Below are 24,834 nucleotides of genomic sequence, written 5' to 3' on the forward strand. Positions count from 1 at the left end.
TTTTATCGCATTCTTCCTTTACCATTCCATAATTACTAGAACCACTTAATTCTGACTTAACGCCGGGAGTACTAATATTTAGCACTATGACGATCTACCTATAGATGTTTTACCTCTTCATCTTTGGCGTCTTCTCACATTATTGATGACCCTTACTCACATTGCGGTGATCCTTCTGTACCAAGGATATCAACTTTCCTTACTCGTGAGGGTGACACTTAGTATAACTAGAACATACAGTCCCTTAAGCTTAACTTTGATCACATTGCTTGCTCTAGGGAAGAGTCTTCCTGAATGACCATTCTCTGAATTTCTCATGAATCTTCTTCTATTGTCCATTTTATTATCACCGAAATAAAATCTGAAATTCTCATGGTGCCGACTATTATCCAATAACTCAGTCCCTAATTCATGTTTAGTTTATCTTGTTCATCGGCCCATATTAATTTTTATTATCCTGGGTTCTAACTTTTCCTTCCGGTAGTTGCGTTGGAGTCACAAACTTATTTCTCGAAATGAGGCTATGACTTTATGACCTATACTCTTTTGTTGTTTCAAGGTCTGTCATCTCTCATCTTTTCCTTCACTTGACTGTAGACTCTGTAATACTGTCAGTTTTTTTATCTACCATTGTCATCCACGTATCACATCTTACTCATAATGCTTCATTGACTCTCTTCTTATTTCCCGTTAACTTCTATGTCTATCACTTTATTCTGAAAACTCGAACAAACATTCTTATGTGTCTAGCTCCCCTTTCTCCATCCACTGGCTCTTCGGGTTGCTAACATTCTCTGTTTACTAGGAACGAGATGTAAAGCCCCGGAAAATTTGCTAAGTAATTTAACATTTCGTGGAGCCAAGGTAGGCTAATTATTTTATTTTGTATTCAAGTGAGGATTCATGATATAATGGATATCAATTGGATAAGTTAATAAGTGTATAATTCATATTAGAAGTGAATTGGGGTCTAAGGAGAGGCCTAAGTCTAAGCCAAGTTGGAAAATTTCATAATATACAAAAGTTGTAAATGAGTGCGCACAAGACCTCACTTTGGACGATCATATCTACAGTTATATAAGGATTTGTGTGATGCACAACCTATGAAATTAAATCCCTATGAGTCTAGTTTTCAACTGAATAAACTGTTTGTCATTTAGAGGTGAATACATAAAGTTATGACCATTTTACTGGGCATGTGTCACTAGCGCGATCGCACTAGTAGACGCGCATATTGCGAAGTATTCTGCCTCTGAACGCGCTAGTAGCGTGGCCATTAGTGCGGGTGCGCTAGTATCAGGTCTCTAAATACCCCAAGCCGGGTAAGAAGAGTCCCTAAGTCATTTTTTGAGCAAGGGCTTTCTCTAACAAGGGGGAATTTGTCCCATATTCCATTCCTATGATCCAAGGTAAGTTTTTGGAGTATTTTGAGTTGATTACTACTCCTAAACACTTATATTAACATGGTTTTATCTTGAAAATCCATAGATTTCCATTAAAATCCTTGAATTTATCAAGAACACCACAAGTGGGGATTCTCAAGATTCTTACTACAAGAGGTATGCCTATCATCTCGCACTAAGCTATGGTGATTATTTATGTATGATATATACATTAGAACTCATGGGATGATGATGGAAAGCCATAAGTGCCTAACCTAGATTGTGTTGGTTGTAGAGATTGCGAAATGGGTTAATTAAGGAGGTTGAAGGTTGGGTACGAATGAATGGTCATACATATGTTGTTGGAAGTTATAAATTGGTTAGGAATGATGGTGGAATGAATTATTGGTTAGTGGTGATAGTTGGAGGAACCAATACTATAGTTATGAGGTGTAAATATCTATACCTACAAGGTGTTTAATAGTATGCCTAAATGGCATAAGTTATGGAGATTATTACTAATATTAGTCATGTTGAATGTTGTATTGTAGATTGAAGTTGCTTAAGTGTATTGGATCATTGTAGTATCTTTAAAGGGCAAATTTCAGGTATGTATGGCTAACTTTAACTCATGTAGAATCCCCTTGTTGTGACGAGCATACGGTATGTGTACCTTATATGAAAATATGTGTATTGATTGTCTTAGTGGATTTCCACACCACCATGCTATATGTGACTGTGAAAAGTGATTTGATGTGCCTACCTTATTATGTGCTAAGCTTGTAAAGGCTTGAGGAGGACGATATGGGAGTATATGTTTACAAATGAAAGAACGTTAATGTGTCCAAATGTGGAAATGTGTATAATGGCTAAAACCCTGCGTGGTAAGAGCTGTGTAACAAATGATGTAAAGAAATCGTAATTGATGCAATTGAAACAACTGTGGTAATATCATACGTGACTTGTCGTGGGCAATTATCGTTGTGACTTAAATTGTATACGGGCTGTTGCATATGATAGAAATGGTATTGATGTTTATGAGAATTCTTTGTGAATTGTTGTTGTTGTCGTGTGAAATGTGATTGTCCAGTGGGATCGGGTTGCATGACACAACACGAAGTTATAAGGTGTGGGTTGTGGTGATAAGGGTGGCCGAGGTAATAAGGGTGGCCAAGGTAATAAGGGTGGAAAAGTGATCGGAATCATTATTGAAATGAAAATATGTGAAAGTTGTGAAATCATTGATGTGATGAAATAATGTTGAAAAGGGAAAAGGAGAGATTGTGAAACCTGTTTGGCTTTGGTTGTTCCTTTCAGGTACATTTGATTGTTGATTCTATTACTGTTTGTTATCTGTGTATTTCTTAATTTTACTTGGGGTAAAGATTGTTTATACATACCAGTACAATTCAAATGTACTGACATCCCTTTTGCCGGGGGCGCTACATTCGTGTTATGATTGTAGGTGGTTCCATAGCAGGTACTCCAGTCCACCGACAGTAGCACCTCCTCCACTTTCCGTCAGCTGTATTGGTGAGCCCCTTTTTCCTCTCGGGGCTCTACGTGGCTCATGCCGCTTTTCCTCCCGGAATCTTATTTTGGTATTTGTGTAAGGTATAGCCGGAGCCTTATTACTGGCAAGTATTGTAACACTCTTTTGTATTCCTAGAGGCTCCGTAGACAGGAAATGTAGGTTATGTACTTATGTATTTTGGGTGGTATATCTTGTAAACCATGCTAAGTAACTATGTATGTTTTGTAAATCTCGTAAGAAGGTGTTTAAATTTATAAATGGCTATTTCACTTGGTTGATGGGTAATGGAAATACGGGGTAAAACGTGGAATGGGAAAGGCACCCAGGTCCGCTTGGCTGGGGCTACCCAGTCGAGCGCCGATCATGTCCCTCGGTTTTGGGGCATGACAAACTTGGTATCAGAGCCAGGTTTTAAAGTATCCTAGGATGTCTCGGAGCCGTTTCTAGTAGATCCCTTCTTATCGGTGTGTTGTCGACCACATCTATAATTAGGGGGCTACACCGACATTTAGGAAATTTCCCTTTTCATTATTATTCTACATCGTGCGGTGAAGTGGAAAGTGAAAAGTATCTTTGTCAAACTCGTGCATTGTTTCGAAATTTTCAGTCATCGCCCCAAAGAAGAGAGCTCGACTTGGCCTTGAATCCAATACCATCCCAAGTGTTGCCGTGAATTCTGTACCAGATGGTGCGGGTGAGAGTGACTCCCTGTCCCTGAATATACCTGGCCCTTCTATTCCGGATCAAAGCATTCATATTCCTGCTGTGGCAGAGGGTGATGCAATCCCTCCCGCCGATATTCCTGATCCCTCTTCAGTTCGAGCTTCTGGTCCAGGTACTTCCGATGGGGACCTCAGGGGAGCTATTCATATGTTGACTCAGCTGGTGGCTGCTTAGGCCCAAAGATCTCATGCCACCCCTGCGCCCTCTAGCGGACAGGGATATTCCTCCGGTTCTAGAATCAACTAGTTTCTGCAGTTGGCCCCTCTAGAGTTCTCTGGTACTGATCTAGAGGCCGACCCGTAGGATTTTTCTAGATGAGATGTACAAGACTCTTCAGGTAATGAAGGCTACAGAGACAGAGGGGGTTAAGTTAGCTTCTTACAAGCTGAGGGGGCCAGCACATTCCTGGTTCGAGATGTTAGAGGATTCCCACAGGGATGGAAGTCCTCTGGCAAGATGGAACGAGTTCGTGGATGCTTTTATGGATCATTTTTTGCCTGCCGAGACTATGGCAGCCCGTGCCACAGAGTTTGAGATCCTCAAGCTGGGAAATATGAGTGTTTGGGAGTACCACATGGAGTTCGTGAGATTGTCCAAGTATGTTCCTCAGTTGGTGTCGACTATGGATGTTAGGGGTCGACGGTTTGTTCAGGGCCTTAGTCCCTTGGTGGTAAATTAAGCTACTACAGCGGCCTTGCACTCTGATATGAATTATGGTAAGATAGTGGGATTCGCCCAGGCTACGGAGGCTAGAAAGTTAAAGATAAGGGCAGAGAGGGAGAGTAATAGCAGGGACCGGTCAGCGGGCCACTCAAGGGGCTTACCAGTTCAAGGGAGAGGGCCAATAGGGCCATCCCAGTCTTATGCACAGTCCTCATCCAGTGCACCACCATCAGTGCCTCGTTATTAGCAGAGCAGCCGCTGGGGACTAGGATCCACCAGCAGGAGACCCCACCAGTCAGGTCGTCCAGGAGAGAGGTTCCAGCAGTAGTGGAGGGCTCCGTGCCCTAAGTGTAGGAGATTCCATACCGAGTCTTGTTATCTGGATAGCTCGGTATGCTACAAATGTGGAGTGAGAGGTCATATTCAGCTGGATTGTTGTGCGCCCAATCAGGGCATGGGTAGGGGTTTTGCTCAGTCATCTGGTTCTTCAGCCGCCACATCTTCAGTGTGTCCTCCAGATCTAGCAGAGCGTGGAGCACTTAGGGGTGGAGTTTGAGGTAGAGGTGGACCCAATCGCTTTTATGCCTTAAGTGGTCGCCAGAGTGCGGAGGTTTCTCCAGATGTTATCATAGGTATTCTAACTGTTCAAGCACTTGATTGTTATGCTCTTATTGATCCGGGTCCTCTTTGTCTTATGTTACCCCATTTATTGCTTCGCATTTTGGGATAGAACCCGAATAGCTTCATGAGCCATTCTCGGTATCGACTCCGGTTGGTGATTCTATTATAGTTGCGCGAGTCTATAGGAATTGTGTTGTTGCGGTATGTTGTCATGTTACCACGGCCGATCTTATTGAGCTTGGGATGGTGGATTTTGATGTTATTATGGGTATTGACTGGCTTTATTCGTGCTTTGCTAAACTTGACTGCCGAACGAGAGTAATGAGGCTTGAGTTACCTAATGAGCCGGTTATTGAGTGGAAGGGAAATGGTGAGGTGTCAAAGGGTAGGTTTATTTCCTACCTTAAGGCTTCAAAGATGATTAAGAAGGGGTGTATCTACCATTTGGTCCGGGTGGCAGACACCACTTCAGAAGTGTCCGTCCCCAAGTCCGTGCCAGTCATAAATGAGTTTCTTGAAGTGTTGCCAGACGAGCTTCCAGGGATTCCGCTAGATAGGGAGATCAATTTCGGGATTGATGTATTGCCAGATATGCAGCCAATATCTATTCCACCGTACAGAATGGCGCCAGTAGAGTTGAGAGAGTTGAAGGAGAAGTTGAAAGACTTATTAGAAAAGGAGTTCATTCGACCGAGTGTGTCGCCTTGGGGCGCACCGGTTCTCTTTGTCAGAAAGAAGGATGGGTCACTTCGGATGTGTATTGATTATCGGCAGCTCAACAAAGTCACTATCAAAAACAAATATCCATTACCTCGGATAGATGACTTGTTCGACCAATTACAAGGTGCAAAGCTTTACTCCAAAAATTGATTTAAGGTTCGGGTATCACTAGTTAAAGGTCAGGGAGCAGGACATTCTTAAGACCGCTTTCAAAACTCGCTATGGTTACTTTGAATTCTTGGTCATGTCTTTTGGGCTAACCAATGCCCCGGTAGCTTTCATGGATCTTATGAATCAGGTCTTCAAGCCTTTTCTAGACTCCTTTGTGATTGTTTTCATTGATAACATCCTTGTTTATTCGCGGAGCCGGGAGGATCATGTCGATCACCTCAGGGCAGTTCTGCAGACTCTTTATCAGCACTAGTTGTATGCTAAATTTTCAAAATGTGAATTTTGGTTGGAGTTCGTTACCTTTCTGGGTCATGTTGTTTCCAGTGAAGGGATTCAGGTGGATCCCCAGAAGATTGCAGTAGTGAAAGATTGGCCCAGACCCACGACCCCAACGGAGATCCGTAGCTTCTTGGGTTTAGTGGGGTATTATCGGAGGTTTGTGGAGGCATTCTCTACCCTCGCCTCCCTATTGACTAAGTTGATGCAGAAAGCAGTTAAGTTCCAATGGGCCGACACTTGTGAGACAAGTTTTCAGGAATTGAAGTCAAGATTGACCTCGGCGCCGATATTGACCTTGCCGGAAGGCACGGAAGGATTTGTGGTTTATTGTGAGGCCTTCAGGGTTGGTTTGGGGTGTGTGTTGATGCAATATGGGAAGGTTATAGCATATGCTTCAAGGCAACTCAAGAATCACAAGAAAAATTATCTGATGCATGATTTGGTGCTTGCAGCAGTTGTATTTGCCTTGAAAATATGGCGGCATTATCTTTATGGGGTCCATGTGGATGTGTTCTCGGACCACAAGAGTCTCTAATATTTGTTCAAGCAGAAGGAATTGAATTTAAGGCAGCGGCGGTGGTTAGAATTGATCAAGGATTATGATATGGACATCTTATACTATCCAGGGAAGGCAAATGTGGTGGCCGACGCTCTCAGTCGGAAGTCCATGGGAAGTTTGGCTCATTTGGGAGCGGATCAGAGGCCTTTGGCTCGGGAGGTTTATCAATTGGCCAGTCTGGGGGTTTGTATTTCGACCTCAGATGAAGGGAAGGTTATGGTGCATAATGGAGCAGAATCGTCACTTGTAGCGGAAGTCAAGGAAAATCAGTTCATTGATCCAGCATTGGCACAGATGAATGAGGCAGTTTTGAATAACAAGACTTCGGCATTTTCACTCGGTGGCAGGGATGGTGTATTACAATGTCAAGATAGGCTATGTGTTCCAGATATGGATAATCTTCGGGAGAGGGAAATGGTAGAGGCTCATGATTCCAGGTATTCTGTGCACCCAGGTTCTACGAAAATATATCATGATCTCAAGGAAATTTATTGGTGGAACGGTATGAAGAGGGTTGTGGCGGATTTTGTATCTAAATATTCGAATTGTCAGCAAGTAAAAGCTGAGCATCCCGGTGGGTTAACTCAACTTATGGAAATGCCAATGTGGAAATGGGAGATGATCAATATGGATTTCGTGGTAGGGTTACCTTGCACACAACACAAGTTCGACTCAATTTGGGTAATAGTGGATCGACTCACCAAATCAGCTCACTTCTTGCCAGCCAAGTCCACTGATACTGCGGAATAATATGCTCAGTTGTATATCAAAGAAATAGTAAGGCTTCATGGCACTCCACTTTCTATTATCTCAGATCGAGGGGCCCAGTTCACAGCTAATTTTTGGAAGAAATTTCAGCAAGGTTTGGGTACTCAGGTGAATCTCAGCATGGCTTTCCATCCGCAGACTGATGGTCAAGCGGAGTGGACTATTCAGACGCTTGAAGATATGTTGCGAGCATGTGTCTTGGATTTTAAAGGTAATTGGGATGATCACTTGCCACTTATAGAATTTGCTTACAATAACAGCTTTCATGCTAGCATTCAGATGGCCCCATTTGAGGCATTGTACGGAAGGTGATGTAGGTCTCCGATTGGATAGTTTGAAGTGGGTGAAACAGAATTGTTAGGGCCAGATCTCGTGCACCAGGATATGGAAAAAGTTAAAATCATTCAGGGAAGGATGAAAGTTGCTCAGAATCGTCATAAATCCTATGCAGACGTGCGTCGAAGAGAATTGGAATTCCAAGTAGATGATTGGGTGTTCTTGAAAGTATATCCCATGAAGGAAGTCATGTGATTTGGGAAGAAAGGGAAATTGAGCCCAAGGTATGTCGGGCCATATCGGATCGCTCAAAGGATAGGACAGGTGGCTTATAGGTTGGAATTGCCCCTTGAGATGTCATTAGTGCACCCGGTGTTCCATGTGTCTCTGTTGAAAAAAGTGGTTGGAGATCCATCTTCCATCGTGCCTATTGAGACTATTGAGGTGAGTGAAGACTTATTGTATGAAGAGGTTCCGGTTGCTATTCTTGATAGGCAAGTCCAAAAATTGAGGAACAAGGAAATTGCTTCAGTTAAAGTATTGTGGCAAAGTCAACAAGTCGAGGAAGCCACGTAGGAAGCGGAAAAAGAAATGAAAGAGAAATATCCCCATCTGTTCAAATAAGTTTAGTAGTGATCATGCGAACAGTTGTTTTTAAGCAATTTGAGGTAGTGTTCAGATTTGTGCAAGGCACCCCATTTTCCCCAAACTGCCTTATTGTTGTAACTTCCCAATGTGTGCCAAATTGCAAATGTTGTTACTATTTGGGTAATGTGCAACCCTTGAGGTAAATGAAAAAAAATGTGAAACTTATGCGGTAGGTAAATGATTAATTGAAGCGTTTTTCGCATGTTAAAGTGATTGAATTGTATGGGGCTCATTGAAGTGATCCAGTTGTGTGCAAGTAAATGACATTGGTTGAACCATGTGCAATTTATGGTATAAAGAGAATGAGCTAAGTGTGAGTTGTTTAAAGTGTATGAATATGTATAAGTTGTTGAGGTAATGAATTGTATACCAGTTGTAGGGATGACAGAAACTGTGTAATGGTACTTGGAAATATGTTTTGGGGGCTCTCTGACAGGTGGATTGTCCTAGTTACAAGGGAAACTCTACCAAAATTTCTGCAAAATTTGGGAGTTAGTCTAAATTTGGGAGTTAAAGATGTGTGAGAAAGGAGATAGGTTATACTAAGTAATTGTTTATTGACTCTAATTATCATTCGAGGACAAATGATCCTAAGCGGGGGAGAATGTAAAGCACCAGAAAATTTTGCTAAGTAATTTCAGATTTTGTGGAGCCAAGGTAGGCTAATTATTTTATTTTGTGTTCAAGTGAGGATTCATGATATAATGTATATCAATTAGATATGTTAATAAGTGTATAATTCATATTAGAAGTGAATTGGGGTCTAAGGAGAGGCCTAAGTCTGAGCCAAGTTGGAAAATTTCATAATAAACGAAAGTTGTAAATGAGTGAGCACAAGACCTCACTTTGGACGATCATATCTCTATATATATATATATATATATATATATATATATATATATATATATATATATATATATATATATATATATATATATATATATATGTATATATATATATATATATATATATATATATATATATATATATATATATATATATATATATATATAGATATATATGTATATATATATATATGTATATATATATGTATATAGATATATATGTATATATATATATATGTATATATATGTATGTATATATATACGCGTATATAACGCCATCTGGTCATGGGTCAATATACATGAATGCAATGCATGAGAAGTATGTCAATAAAATCTCTTGGAATAACAAGATACAAGGGAATTCAAGGACATAGGCACTCCTAATACTTCTATGAATAGAGTCATTTATGGAAGTTGTGCATTTTATCATTTCGTTCGTGTCATATAGATCATGCCAAAAAGAAAGAAATGATAGCCTTAACATACCTGAGCCAATTCTCTTGGCAATCCTGTAACATATGTCAATCGCGACGAAACACGTAATAACGGGTCGAAGTAGGAGAAAATCCATATGATATTCTTGAGGAAGATTGTACCTTGTTCTCTTAAAATTGCATCTTACACTGCTATTACATAATATTGTATGAATTTGTTGAAATAGATCTGTAACTATTGTTGAAGATCTCATCATTTTACCCCTTATGATATTTTTTCCATTTGAAACTAAAGGAAATTTTTATGTAGAAATAAAGCTAAAGTTGAAAGCAAATTTGTGATTGCTAGAAAATCCGTATGGTCTCTTTCTAAGAATCAATAAATGAATTTGAAAAGGGTCCTTATTATAGTGGTATGGGCCCAACTTGACAAGAATAAAATTTTGGCCAAGTTTCCTAATACTACCATATTATTTTATAAATTAAGAGTCACCAATTCTTCTAAAGTCACCTAGCATGATTGAAGAGTCATTGTTACCCATTTGTCTTGTTTACACATGAAGGCTTATCCAAAAACCTTAAATTAAATAGTTAACCTCCCACTAAAATCAATAATTATCCGATTATCCACATAATTAAAAATTATCTCAAATTACGTATAATACTACTCACTTTTTACATACCGTGTATACCTTACTATCATGGCCATGTGGTACCTTGTATGATACTAGTCTATAAATATCGGGTATTTTAGGTCGAACCGTATTTTATCCCAAAATGTCAAACTTCCACGAAATTTATTTTCTTCAATTTGCTTACCCTCTCACCTTCCCAAATTTACTCATCACTTGTTTGAAATATTATAATGCTTATAACCTCAAAATAATCCCATTCACGTACTTACGTTGATTAACTTACGGCGAAACTTCAACGTACAAAAATACGGGATGTAACTTATGACGTACTTCCACGTACGAATACATGGGGTGTAACAGACTTTACCCTTAGTCATCTCGTGACGTTATATCGATCGCTGCGTTATCGAGGTTTGATTACTCTCCAGCGTCGATCTACTCTGTCTCCTGCCACTGACGGTGAAGAGAACGAAGACCGAGGATGGATGAGATGATTAATTCGAGATCGGACGATTGATATCATTCCTGGAGAGTTTCTGCCCTTTTCCGAGAAATGGGATCTCACACGTAAGTGTCATACTTGTATTTTTATCACTTTGTCTTGGAGGTACGCTCCATAACGACGTTTTTCTGCATATATATTTTTTGTAGCGACTCCTTGATTGTCGAACGAGGTCCCAGATTTGGCGAGTGGTCTCATAAGCTGGCCGCTTGTTCGACCTATGATAAGTGCAGGTGGCGAGACCTGTCTAAGGGGAGATGGGAGGCAAAGCATCACGGTAGGCGCTTGGTGGCTTATTTCCCCAGAATGGTACCTTTCTTTTTAGCGTACTAACTTAGCTACCGCAGGTATTGGAGATTTTTCCTAGATGAGGCCATGTCCTCTGGGGGAAGAGACCGTCAACCTCGGGGTCGAGGGTTGATGATAAACACTAAGAATCTCCGGGGTGTGAGGAGGCTCACAGCGGGGTGAGTCCTTCTCAGCGGTTCAAGAGAGGGGATTCGACCGATCATTCAGTTTCGGAGGCTTCCGTTCTCGAAAGAACATTCCTCGTTTCTGCTGATGGCGCTTCAAAGAGTAAAGAGCGTGTAGTGTCTTGTTCTTCTCCTAATAAAGGCACTTCGGGGGATACTAAGACATTGGACATTAGCTCGCACTTTGGTGAGGCTCAGCTAGGGGTATGCATTCGATTTTGACCCTTATCGATAATTACTTATCGATTATCGATTTGTACATATGCTTATTGTTATCGTTTCAATAAGGTTTCGATTTTTTCAATTTTGATTTATCGATTTTGGGGGCTTATCGATTCGGTTATCGATTACACTAATAAGAAAATTTGCGAGATTTCACGAAAAGTATATCGCTATAAACACACCTAACTATTATGGACAAAAAGAAGCTAAAATAAGACGAATACCATTTATAACATAAAAATTGTGTCAACAAGGACATGCAACAAAACTAAAGTAAGGGATCAAATGTATGCCACCAACACTCCAACAGTATAAAAAAACAAAATACATCATCACGGCTAATTCTGTTTTCCATTAATTTGAACTTCATTCACTTGATCTTTAAATATGATCATTCCTTAAATGTGGTAGAGGAAATAATAGGGTTAGGGACTTAGGTTAAAGGAAAGGGTATTATAAAATAAAGGTAAAAAATGTCTTTTTAGTATATATTATCGGTTATCGGTTTAGAGGACAAAATCGAAATTGAAATTGATAACTCGATAAGTAAAATTTCGAAATCAAAATCGATAAACCAATAATAAATAATCGATTCAATTTATCGATAAACCGATTCGAATACACACCCCTAGGCTTAGCGGCTCAGTTTTATGAGAATAATTCTTTTTCATCTCTTCCTCGGCCTCCCAGGTGGCCTCTTTAACCTGTTGGTTATGCCATAGCACTTCGGAGGCAATCTCTTCATTTCTCAGCTTTCAAACTTTCCTATCAAGAATGGGAACTGGAATCTCTTCATAAGTCAATTCTTCATTAACCTCAATAGTCTCAACCAGAACAATAAGAGACGGGTCTCCAACCACCTTCTTCAACATGGATACATGAAACACCAGTTGCACTAAAGACATCTCTGGAGGTAGTTTAAGCCTGGAAGTGTGACGACCCGGCCGGTCGTCGTAAGAATTAATGCCCCGATCCCCTATTAACTGCTTTTCCCGTGTTTATTTCTGCTATTTTGATTTGCCGAGATGTTCGGTTTTGAGTTTCGGAGAGTTTTGGGACACTTAGTCCCTAAATGAAAGCTTAAGTGTTGGAAAGTTGACCGTAGTCAGAACAGTGTGAAGGCGGCCTCGGAATGGAGATTTGATGGTTCCGTTTGCTCCGTTGGATGATTTCGGGCTTAGGGGCGTGTTCAGATTATATTTTGGAGGTCCGTAGCTAATTTAGGCTTGAAATTCCAAAAAGTAGAATTTTTGATGTTTCCGGTTTGATAGTGAGATTTGATCCGAGGATCGGAATGGAATTCCGAAAGTTGGAGTAGCTTTGTAGTGTTGAATATGACGTGTGTGCAAAATTCCAGGTCATTCGGACGAGGTTTGGTAGACTTTTTGATCGAAAGTATATTTTTAGAGTTTTTCAAATTCTTAGGCTTGAATCCGATGAAAAATAGGTGTTTTGATGTTGTTTTGAGAGTTCCGAAGGTTGGAACAAGTTTGAATGATGTTTTAGTATTGGTTGGCATGTTTGGTTGAGGTCCCGGGGACCTCGGGGTGATTTCTGATGGTTGACGAAAGATTTTTGGAGTTTGAAGTTTGCAGCTTCAGCTGTTATCTATCATAGCCGCACCTGCAGTTTGGGTCCCACAAGTGCGGCGCTGCAGAAGTGGCTTAGTGGTCGCAGAAGCGGAAATGAGGAAGGGGCCAGGAACTGTAGAAGCAGCATAAGGAACCGCATATGCGTGACCACAGATGCGGAATTTGAAGTCGCAGGTGCGAGATTGGGCTTTTAAGTGAGAACTGCAGAAGTGGTTCCCCAACCACAGAAGCGGTATCGCAGATGCGATTATTTGTTCGCAGATGCGGAAATAGCTGGGCAGAAATATGAAATTTCGAGGGTTTAGTTTCAAAAGTTGGAAATTCAACTTGGAGTTCGGGAGAGGGCGATTTTGGGAGAAAATTGAAGAGGAGATCATTGGGTAACAATTCTTTAACCCTTTCCAGTTTTATTCCATCAATCTATGGTTAGTTTCATCATTTAATTTCGGATTGGAGATGAAAATTGGGGAAAAATTGGAAGAAAGTTCTTAGACCTTGAATTCGACTTTTGATTGGGAATTTGACCTTGGATTTAGATAATTTTGGTATGCATGACTTCGTGAGAGCGTGAGGATTCTGAAAATATAAATTTTACTCGATTCCGAGATGTGGGCTCGAGGGGTGTTTTTGTCATTTTACCTAATTTAGCGTAATAGCTTAGAATTTCTTTGTAGAATCAGTTACTTGAAGTATTATTTACATTATGCAATTGAATTGAATAGATTTGGGCCATTTGGGGTCGAGTACTCGTGGTAAAAGCGTGGTTTTGGGTTGATTTTGAGCCGGTTCGAGGTAAGTGGCTTGTCTAACCTTGTGTGGGGAACCTTCCCCTTAGGATTTGGTATATTTGGTAATTGAAATGTCTTGTACATGAGATGATGAGTGCGTACTTGTGCTAATTGTTGGAAATCCGGCTTTCTTTAAGTAATTACTAGTATGTTTCCATTACTTGTACTATTAAGCCTGTTGTTAGCTTAGGAAAGCATGTCTAAGTGACTTAATTGCTTTACTTGCTCAAACTGCCTTACCTGAATTCTGTGCAGCGTGCTAGGCTAGAATCACTTGTTGCCTTAATATGAAATTTTGTCATTTCTGTATATTTTCCTATTGTTGCTGTGTATTTATTTTGGGACTACAGATGTGGGATTCCGGTAGCTTCCATTTGTCTATTTATTTTGGGACTACGGATGTGGGATTCCAGTAGATCCCCCTGCACAGTTACATGGAACTACGGGAATGCACTCGGTAGATTCCCCCAGTACTGGGTATTTACATTTGGGACTACGGAATGAGATTCTGGTAGATCCCCGCGCACTATGAGTTGGACTACGGGACGGGATCCCGGGAGATCCACTGGATACGTACATATGGGACTACAGGATGGTATCCTGGGAGATCCCCGATTGTTATTTTGGTGCTAGTCGCTGATGTGCCGGAGAATTTCGGCACATTTGATACAAATTGCTTAGATTTTAGCTTGTTTTAGATGCAATTATCTTTTATACTTATGTAATTTTAGTGTTTTTGCAGAGTATGAGGTTTAAGAACATAAGAGCATGGAAATGAATTCAAAAAAGCCACAAAAAGACAAGAAAATAGCAAAAAGGCATCGCAAATGTGGATATGCGATCGCAAAGCTAACATGCGAGCCGCAGAATGCACCATGAAATCGCAAACCACAACAGTTTTCTGGGCAAAGTCCAGCGCACGATATGCGGTCCATTCTGCGATTGCATAACATGTTTACGAGCCGCAGAATTCACCGCAAACTTAGCACAAGGGTTGCTGAAGGTAGAAGATGCGACGCGAAATGCGATCGCATTTCTACAATGCGAATCGCAAACAATGAATGTGATGAAGGCCTGGAAACTAGGGTTGAAATATGCGATGGCCATGTCAAGAATGCAGACCGCATGTCTGTTATGCGACAGATATGTGGTCGCATATTTAACCGAAAAGTATTTTTGTCCAAATTTTGTCCCGAATTTTGACCCACTATAAATAGATTTATTGGGGTTTTGTGGGGGCATCTTGTCTGATTTTGGGAGCTACAATACAAAGCTTTAATATTCCTCTCTTTTGGAAGCTTTTGGTTGAAGAATCTTTCACTTTGTAAGCTTTATGGCATTAAATATTCTCTTCCTTTTGTATTTTAGTATGTGTAGCTAACTTTAAATACTAAAGTTGTGGACCCTAAATGGGTGTTATGTTAATAGGTGTTTAACATTGAATATATGTATAATGGTTGGTTGATATTTATTTACTTCTCATTCTTCATTTATTGTTGGTGGTTGCAAACATTAACAAGTGTCATTAAATTCTTACTTTGCTTGGGAAAGTGGGTTGGAATTTGGTAGAAGTAAATATCAAAGTCTCAAGGCTTTAAACCTTGTTTAATAGAATCGCTTAGGAATAAGTGAGTTTTATTTGGCATATATTGATTATTCTTAATTGCAACTCTTTTATATTTAGAAAAATCGTAAAGAGGAAATACTACCCAACTATTGGAAAATATTGGGTAGTCATTTAGAAATCATTGCATATCAAAAGAACCTTCCATTAGAAATATATCATATTAATACCGATAGCATTACACCTCATTAATGGGGACACAACCTTGGTTTCTTTAATCAAACTATTTACATTCTACATATCACAATTTGTTATTTCTTCAAACCAAACTCAATTCATACTCTTGCTACCATTAACCGGATAGAATTACGACTTTAGTCAAGTAACACACTATTTGAGTAACCTTTTCACACCTATTCCCTGTGGGATTCGCCCAACCTTGTTGGGTTATTATATTTGACACCAACCGCCTTACACTAATTATTAAAGTGTAATTTGAGCGTATCAAATTTTGACGTCGTTACCGAGGAATACGGTTTTGAAATTACTAATTAGTGTGTGCTTTACTTTACGTCTTAGTCTATTCCATCACACTTTGCTTGTTTTGCTTGGTGTTGATAGGAAAACATGGCCGAATATGAAGAAGAAATGGAGGCAAAAATGGAAGAAAATCCTTTTGCGGACATAGAGGAGTATATTGAGGATACAAATGCTATTGTACCTTCGGCCGTTGGCGCTGCAACTTTCAAGGTGGAACATGGTTTAATCCTTATGCTCAAAGCAGAGGGGTTTTTCAGGAATTCCACTGACGATGATCCGACACAACATCTTAGAAACTTCTTGGGTATGTGTGCGATGCATAAGCAAAACAACGTCTCGGATGATGCTCTAAGGTTGAGGTGCTTCAAATACTCACTAGCTGGAGACGCAAGGAAATGGCTTCAGAATATGCCACCAAACTCCATTCATTCTTGTCCCGAACTTGTCCGGGCATTCTTAGCTAAATGGTTCCCGCAAAGTAAGAAGTCTGAGCTCCGGGATAAAATTTTCTTTTTCAAGAAAGTACCGGGAGAACATCTACATGATGCATGAGATCGGTTCAAGTTATATTTGGTGAGATCTCCCAACCATGGTTTTCAGAATTCTATCTTGTTGGAAAAATTCTACATGGGCTTGGACCCTATGAACCAATCTATAGCCAAGAATGCAGCTGACGAATCTTTCATGGACAAATCATTCGCAAGGGTCACACAAATACTTGACAAAATGGCGAAGCATAATCAAGCATGGCACTCAGAGGACACCACAGGTGGAATTGCATATGGGTCTCCCTCCTTGACCACCATGATCAAGGAAAACCAAGAAAGGGATCAAGTGATTGCAAGGCTTTCCACAGATGTCAATGTGTTGAGAAAGATGTTCACAGAAAGCCAAACGAAGAAAGTAAATGTGGTGGAAGATGTGCAACCCTTATCAAATGAGGACTTTGAGGAGGCAAACTATGTCAATAACTCTCAAGGTGGATATCAAAGGCAACATTACCAAGGTCAAGGACAACAAAATCAATGGACGCCTCACCCGCAAGGGCAAGGCAACCAACAGTGGAGATATGACCAAAGCAGCTCAAATCAAGGTAATTGGAGCAACAACAACAACTTCCCAAATCGGAGTTCAAACACTTATGTTCCTTCAAAGGGTCAATATTCAAATCAAGGTTCCTCAAGTGAGTCTAAGTTGGAAAGCATGCTTGAACGGGTATTGCAAAATCAAGAGAAGTACGACACTTCTATGAGGAATATGACTGAGCTTGTTGGTTTTCATACCACATCCATTCAAAAATTGGAGATGCAAATGAGATACCTCTCTAGGGAACAAAATCCGAAGCTAAAAGGTAAGTGACACAATTGCGAACCCCAAGGGTAGTGGGAGTGGTCCAACTTCTCATGTCATGGCGATTACTACTCGGAGTGGGAAGTTACTACAAGGAGGGAGTGAACAAGTGGTTGAAGTTGAAGAGTCCGAACATGAAGTTGAGGTTGATGAGCAAAGGGTTGTTGAAGTTGAGAAGGTTCCGAAAGAGTTGAAAGTGCAACAAGAAAACTGGGATGAGGTAAAGGAAAAGGTAAAAGAGACACCAAAGACTCTGCCGCCTATTCCTAGACCTCCTCCTCCATTCCCTCAAAGACTTTCTAGGAAGGTTGATGATATCAAACTCGAAATGTTCTATGACATTCTCAAGCAATTATCGGTAAATATTCCATTTGTGGAAGCATTTCAAGAGATGCCGGGTTTTGCTAAATATTTGAAAGATTTGATCACCAAGAAGAGAACCACCAAAAACGAAGTGGTGAATGTGACTCACCGGGTTAGTTCCATGATTGCAACATCCACCATTCAAAAGAAAAAAGACCCGGGAGCTTTCACCATTCCCTGTACCATTGGGGCACATGATTTTGCAAGAGCCCTTTGTGATAATGGGGCAAGCATCAACTTGATGCCTCTTGCCATTTACAAGAAAGCAGGGTTAGGTATGCCAAGGCCCACAAGTATGAGATTGCAAACGGCCGATCGTTCCATCAAACGACCGGTGGGAATTGTTGATGATGTACTTGTGAAGGTGGGAAAATTTCATTTACCCGCTGATTTCGTAATCCTTGATTGTGCGGTTGACAAAGAGATCCCTATCATTTTGGGGAGACCATTCCTTGCCACTGGAAGAGCACTAATGGATTCAAAATGGAATGAGATCAAATTCCGTGTAAATGATGAAGAGGTTACATTCCAAGCAAGCAAGGTTATGAAACTACCACATGAGTATGAAAGCATCTCGGTGATTGATGTTGTTGATGAAGTAGAGGATGCAGTTGAAATGAAAATGGAAGAACGGTGCCTCGGTGAGGCATTGGCGGCTATTTTGGTAAACTTTGATGGTGAAGATATGGAGGGGTATATGGAATTGGTAAATGCATTGGAGGGGCTTGGGTCCTACACTTATGCTCCGTCAAAGCTATCTCTCGACTTGGAGAATAGAGCCACTCCTTTCGCAAAGCCTTCTATTATCGAACCACCGCAACTAGAGCTCAAACCACTTCCACCACACTTAAGGTATAAATTTCTTGGCTCAAATGATACTTTACCGGTAATTGTTTCTTCTTTGTTGAATGATGTGCAGGTAGAACAATTGTTGGAAGTGTTGAAGGAGCATAGGCAAGCCATTGGATGGACAATTGCGGACATCCGAGGGATTCCCACGGGAATTTGCAAACACAAGATCCAATTAGAGAGTGATACGAAACCAAGTGTGGAACATCAATGACGGTTGAACCTGTCAATGCAAGAGGTGGTAAAGAAAGAAATCATCAAATGGTTGGATGTCGGGGTAGTCTACCCTATTGCCGATAGTTCTTAGGTGAGCCCGGTGCAATGTGTGTCGAAAAAGGGAGGCATGACTATAATTGAAAATGATAAAAATGAGCTCATCCCAATGAGAACGGTGACCGGTTGGAGGGTCTGTATGGATTATCGGAAGCTCACCAGTGCCACATGCAAAGACCATTTCCCTATGCCTTTAATTGATCAAATGCTTGATCGGCTAGCGGGAAGGTCATTCTATAGTTTCCTTGATGGATATTCCGGATACAACCAAATCAACATAGCATTGGAGAATCAAGAGAAGACGACATTCACTTGCCCTTGTGGGACTTTTGCTTTTAGCCGGATGCCATTTGGTTTGTGCAATGCACCGGCTACTTTTCAAAGATGTATGATGTCCATTTTCTCCGACATGGTGGAGGATTTTCTAGAGGTTTTCATGGATGACTTCTCGGTGGTATGTGACTCTTTTAAGCATTGTTTAACAATCTTAGACAAGTGCTTAAGAGATGTGAGGATACCAACCTTGTGCTTAACTGGCAGAAATGTCATTTCATGGTGGATGAAGGCATTGTATTGGGGCATAAAATTTCAAAACATGGCATAGAGGTTGACTGGGCTAAGATCGAGATTATTTCCAAGCTTCCTCCACCTACTTCCGTTAAAGGTGTTTGAAGTTTCTTAGGGCATGTCGGATTCTATAGACGTTTCATCAAGGATTTTTCCAAGATTGCAAATCCTATGTGCAAACTCCTTGGGAAAGATGCCAAATTTGTGTTTGACGAGAAATGCCTCAAAGCCTTTGAGGAATTGAAACAAAGGTTCACCACGGCACCTATTATTGTCACACCTGATTGGTCTCTTCCTTTCGAGCCCATATATGACGCCGGTGGTATAGCCATTGGAGCAATGCTTGGCCAACGTCACAACAAGGTTCTCCACCCGGTCTATTATGCAAGAAAGATACTCAATGGAGTGAAAATGAATTACACAGTGGCTGAGCAAGAACTTCTTGCCATTGTTTATGCCTTTGAGAAGTTCCAAGCTTATTTGTTGGGATCCAAGGTGATAGTGTACACAGATCATGCTGCTCTTCGCTATCTTATGGCAAAGAAGGATGCAAAGCCTCGGTTGATTCGATGGGTCTTGTTGTTGCAAGAATTTGACTTTGAGGTCAAGGATCGCAAGGGAACTCAAAATCAAGTAGCGGATCATTTATCAAGGCTTGAAGAGGTAGGGAGGCCAAAGGGAGGTCTTGAGATTAACGATGTATTCCCGGATGAACACATATTGTCACTTTCTAGCACTTTTGCTCCTAGGTATGCCGATATTACCAACTACTACCTTATTTCGGATGGATTGGAATCCTATCAAAAAGAAGAAGTTTTTGAGAGATTGCCGGCAATACTACTGGGAAGAACCATTCTTGTTCCGTGTTTGTGCTGACAACATCATCAGAAGGTGTGTTCCAGAAGAAGAGATTATGCCAATTCTAAAGGCATGCCACGACTAACCGGTTGGGGTCATCATTGGGGAAATCGAACGGCGGCTAAGGTGCTTGAATATGGTCACTATTGGCCTTCATATCTATCATGATGTCAATCAAATGGTCAAGGCTTGTGACCAATGTCAAAGGCAAGGATCAATCTCCAAGAGGCATGAAATGCCAATGCACTTTGTGATGGAGATAGAAATCTTTGATGTGTGGGGAATTGATTTTATGGGTCCCTTTGTAAGCTCTTGTGGGATGAAATACGCACTATGGGCATACCGCACGACATACAAAACTCCTATTGGCACTTCCCCTTATCGGTTAGTCTTCGGCAAAGCTTGTCATCTACTCGTAAAACTGGAACACAAAGCCATGTGGGCTCTAAAAAGGTTGAACTTAGGTTGGGCTGAAGCTGCAAATTTGAGGTTAACACAACTCAATGAAATAGAGGAATTATGTTTCCATGCTTATGAAAGTGCAGCTGTGTATAAAGAAAGGATGAAGTTCGTCCATGACAAGAAGATCTTGAAAAGAGAGTTCAAGTCGGGTGACTTGGTTTTGCTCTTTAACTCAAGGCTCAAATTGTTTCCGGGCAAGCTCAAATCAAAATGGTCTGGTCCATTCAAATTGGTAAATGTCTCTCCTTTTGGAGTTGTGGAACTAGAATCGGAGGATGGGCTCCGAACCTTCAAAGTGAATGGCCAGTGAGTCAAGCACTACTTGGGCACAGATGGAGAAAAATATTTGGTGGAGCAGCTGGCTCTCAAAGATGGTCCGTGCCCAACCAATGAGTGAATCCAAAGGAACACCAACTTCGTCGTGTCGCGACATTAAACCAAGCGCTTCATGGGAGGCAACCCATGTGTGGTAACACCCTTTTTGGCCTTTGAATTTTTAATTTTTTGTTAGATAGATTTAATTGAGCAATTTAAAGTGTGTGTTAGAGTGCAGGGGATTCAAAAGGTCATGACACGGGGTAAGATTGCATGAAAAAGGTTGGAATAATCACCTTGGGTAGTTTGCTACACATATGCGGTTGAATTTTCACTATGCGGACTGCATTTTGGTCGCAAACCAACACAGTGTGTTTGGCTAAATTTGGTGGTAAAGATGCGACAAGTTGGTGCACTTTACGGACCGCATTTTCACTATGCGATCGCATAGTGCACCGCACTTTTGGCCCTTCAGTAACTCACTTGAATCCACCGCATAACACTTATGCAATCGCATAGTGTTTTATGCGATGACTTACCCACCGCAAATCATTCAGGTATATCCTTCGCATCCCTTCAGCTCTCACACGTTCAAAACAAAACAAAAATTTTTTTTAACAGAAAGACACAAACAAAACGAAAAAAAGAGGGCAGACAAAGAATGAAAAAAGGGCAAAACGGCTAGTGGCATCTAACAAAGGACGAAAACACTTGAGAATTCATCTCCCTAGTGTGCTTATTCATCTTCACTGGTATGTTTCCTTGCCCCAATTTTTTTTTTATCTTCAATTTCGCCTTTGTTTCTCATGTGTTTCTTTCCTATTTCCTTTCTTTATTCTTGATTGTGGTTTGTAAGTATATGTTTGTCCATATTGTCATAGTCTTTTGGGTAGGAAATATCTTTGGGGTGCTGGGTAGTAAGAATTAGGATCGCCATTGTTGAGGGTTGCATTAAATCAATTGGGACGATGAAGTTTGCGGCTCGCATAATCGAAATGCAGTCCACATTTTTGCCGCATAACTAACCCTAGTTGGCTGAAGAAGATGACCAAATGCGGCGACGTTTGCGATCACATTATTGATATGCGGACCACAAAGTCACCGCATACTGAAACAGAACACCCAGTCTAAAACCTTGCTTTTTGCGGTTGTTTTGCGATCGCATTTTCCACTTTGCGATGGAATTTGCGATCGCATTTTGTGATTTGGTTTTTTAAGCAATCAGGTATGTGATGGTTATGCGGTCCACATAGTGGTTATTCGATCACATACCCCATCGCAGACTGAGATCAGTAGTGAACTATCAAGTTTGCGACAAGTTTGTAATCCGCATAGTGGTTATGCGACCACATAACCTGTCGCATCTTCAACTTTTTCTTGAATTTTTCTTTTTTCTTTTCATTGTTGCCTACAATGTCGCTCACATTTCACTTTTGTGCAGATATGGCTCCCAAGAAACATGCAGCCTCCGCCCAGAAAAGGGCATCCTCCAGTCGTCTCGCGTCACAAGCAAAACGATCACGAATGGACCCTAATGTTCCATGTCCCTCCCGGTCTAATAAGGAGGAGATATTTCCCTCAGTTGACTTACAGACTGAGGCAAAAAGGAAACACGAATATGACTTCCAACTCCGATTTGGTATTGATGGGTCCAGGCCACTGTATAGAGAAGGGCTCACCAAACGAAAAATCTTGGCCGAGAAGCAATTGAGTTTGAACGGGATACAAGAGCAGTACCCCCACATATGGGAGAATATCAAAGAAAGAAAATAGGAGTGCTTTACTAAACCGCCTGTTAAATATAATGAGACTCTTGTCCGTGAATTCTATGCATCATATAGAGCCTCCCGGACTGCGCACCACAAATGCAACAGGATTTTTATTGACACTGTACTGGTTCGGGGGAAGAGTGTGTTTTGTAGTAGTGAGACCATTAATGAGCTGTACTTCCCTGGCTGGAGATCGGGCGCAGCTGAGTATGCTGCCAAATGGGCAAATAGGGAAAATGAGCATAGTTGGATTGTTTCGGTGATAGCAAAGGGGACCCCTGCTTGGATCAACCCTGTGCATAAAATATACAAGGAGGACCTCACACGAGAGGGTCGATTTTGGCTCAGCTTTGTCACCTCTCGATTGATACCATCCAGGAACGAGACTAGCATAGGCATTAAGAAAGCTCTTCTCACTGCATGTATTATGGCGGGTATTACAATTGATGTGGGAGCTCTTATCTTCCAAGAGATAGGGATCCGTGTAAATCAGCACGCCACTTCGCTTCCATTTCCCTGTTTAATCACAGCCCTCTATAAAGTTGTGAAGGTCCTTACCATGCCACATACTGACAGGACAAGGAAGGAGATGAGAGACATTGATATCACGTGTATTAGTGATGTTGTTGCTCCCCCAGAGGTTCAGACTCAGGGTCTAGTCGATATAGAGCCTTCAGACTCCTGTGACTCCTCAGGTTCCAGTGGCATCCACTTCTACTTCAGAGCTTGCCTCTTAGTCCACCACTGCTCAGCCTTCTACTGCACTGCCAGCCGTCTCGAGGCTTGGTCTCATTGCTCACCATGCCAATGCTAAGGTAGATCAGCTTCTGAAGAACTTTCCCAACCTTATCAAACAGGCCTTGACTCCTATACAGTCCTCAGTGACAGCACTCCAACAACAACAAACAACTTATGGGGATCGCCTGCAACAACTTGAGTTGAGGGTTGAGAAGATAGAGCGAGGTGAGGTTAGTGACTTTCCTAAGCTCCGAGAGGAAGTTGCCACTATGAAGACCAAGCTCCACAAGATGCAGACTTTGGAGTTCAATCTATCATCCTTCCTACCAAAGGAAGATGAGCAGGAAGCAGACACAGCAGCACCAAATTTGGGCCTTGACTTCTCTACTCGGATGACGGATATTGTACCTCCGACTGCCGGGGCTTCCCAGCCTCTATCCCCTCCTACACATATTGAGATTCCTTCTGAGGAGGATTCGGACATTCTTCAGAGTCCGAGGGTGAGGAGGCAGATGAGAGAGAGGATGAGGAGGATTCATGGTCCGCAGAGGATAATGGCCCTCAGGAGAAGTGCAAGCAGATTGTTACTCCTACAGTTGAGGACGAGGAGCAAGCAGAAATTCAGATGGTGATAGAATATTCGCTAGCAAATATGGACACCCCTGCAGATCTATCGGCCACTCAGCCATCAGCGGGAGAGGCTAGCAGCCCACAGGCCCTAGCTCTAGAATGGGCCAGCCAGAGATCCCTTCTCCATCAGTGGAGGTCACTCCTCAAGCCGAGATTTCATTGGTCCCAGCTTCAGCATCCAAGGGTGACCCCACCATCACTCAGCCGACTTCCGACCCCCATAGCACTTAGTGCGCCTCAGGGATCCCCTAAACTCTATTCTATGTTCTTATGCATTGAGGACAATGCATGATTTTTAGTTGGGGGTGGTAGCCTTGTATATATTTTTGTGAAATTGACAACTATTGTACATGTCTATGTTTTTGTGCTATAAGCAAACCTATGTACTCATTTGTGTTTCGTGATTCTGTATATATTGGTGTTTTGTGATCTCTGTACATAAGTGTTGTTATCCTTGTTTACAAAAAAATGAAACAAAAACAAGTACATAGTTGTCCATCTTTAGTAATTAGCAATGAATTCCCCTTGGTTTTTCTTCGTCGGGTTCTTTTCCAAGGGTGTAATAGTAGAACCAGGATAGTAGAATGAAGCATGTTGACCAGATTGGTGTACTTGGGTAGGTTCAAGCATGCGTGTCTGTATATAGCATATACCCTTCCATTAATATAAAAAAAAGAAAAAAAAGAGATATCAACTGTGTGAACTTGAGGATCGCTCTGTG

The 24,834-nt window shown here is 41.3% G+C and overlaps 1 protein-coding gene across 1 annotated transcript; it reads left to right on the forward strand.

The window, feature by feature from the left end:
- The first annotated feature begins 17,347 nt into the window (after positions 1 to 17,347).
- LOC138879802 (uncharacterized) lies at positions 17,348 to 18,715 on the forward strand. Its single transcript, XM_070159436.1, has one exon. It carries the CDS (start codon positions 17,348 to 17,350, stop codon positions 18,713 to 18,715), a length of 1,368 nt encoding a protein of 455 aa, XP_070015537.1.
- The last annotated feature ends 6,119 nt before the right edge of the window (positions 18,716 to 24,834 follow it).

Source organism: Nicotiana sylvestris, chromosome 10 (assembly GCF_000393655.2).
Source record: "Nicotiana sylvestris chromosome 10, ASM39365v2, whole genome shotgun sequence".
Lineage (NCBI taxonomy): Eukaryota > Viridiplantae > Streptophyta > Magnoliopsida > Solanales > Solanaceae > Nicotiana > Nicotiana sylvestris.

Coding starts and splice junctions, on each gene's coding strand:
- LOC138879802 (XM_070159436.1), top strand. CDS start 17,348: ATGGCGATTACTACTCGGAGTGGGAAGTTACTACAAGGAGGGAGTGAA.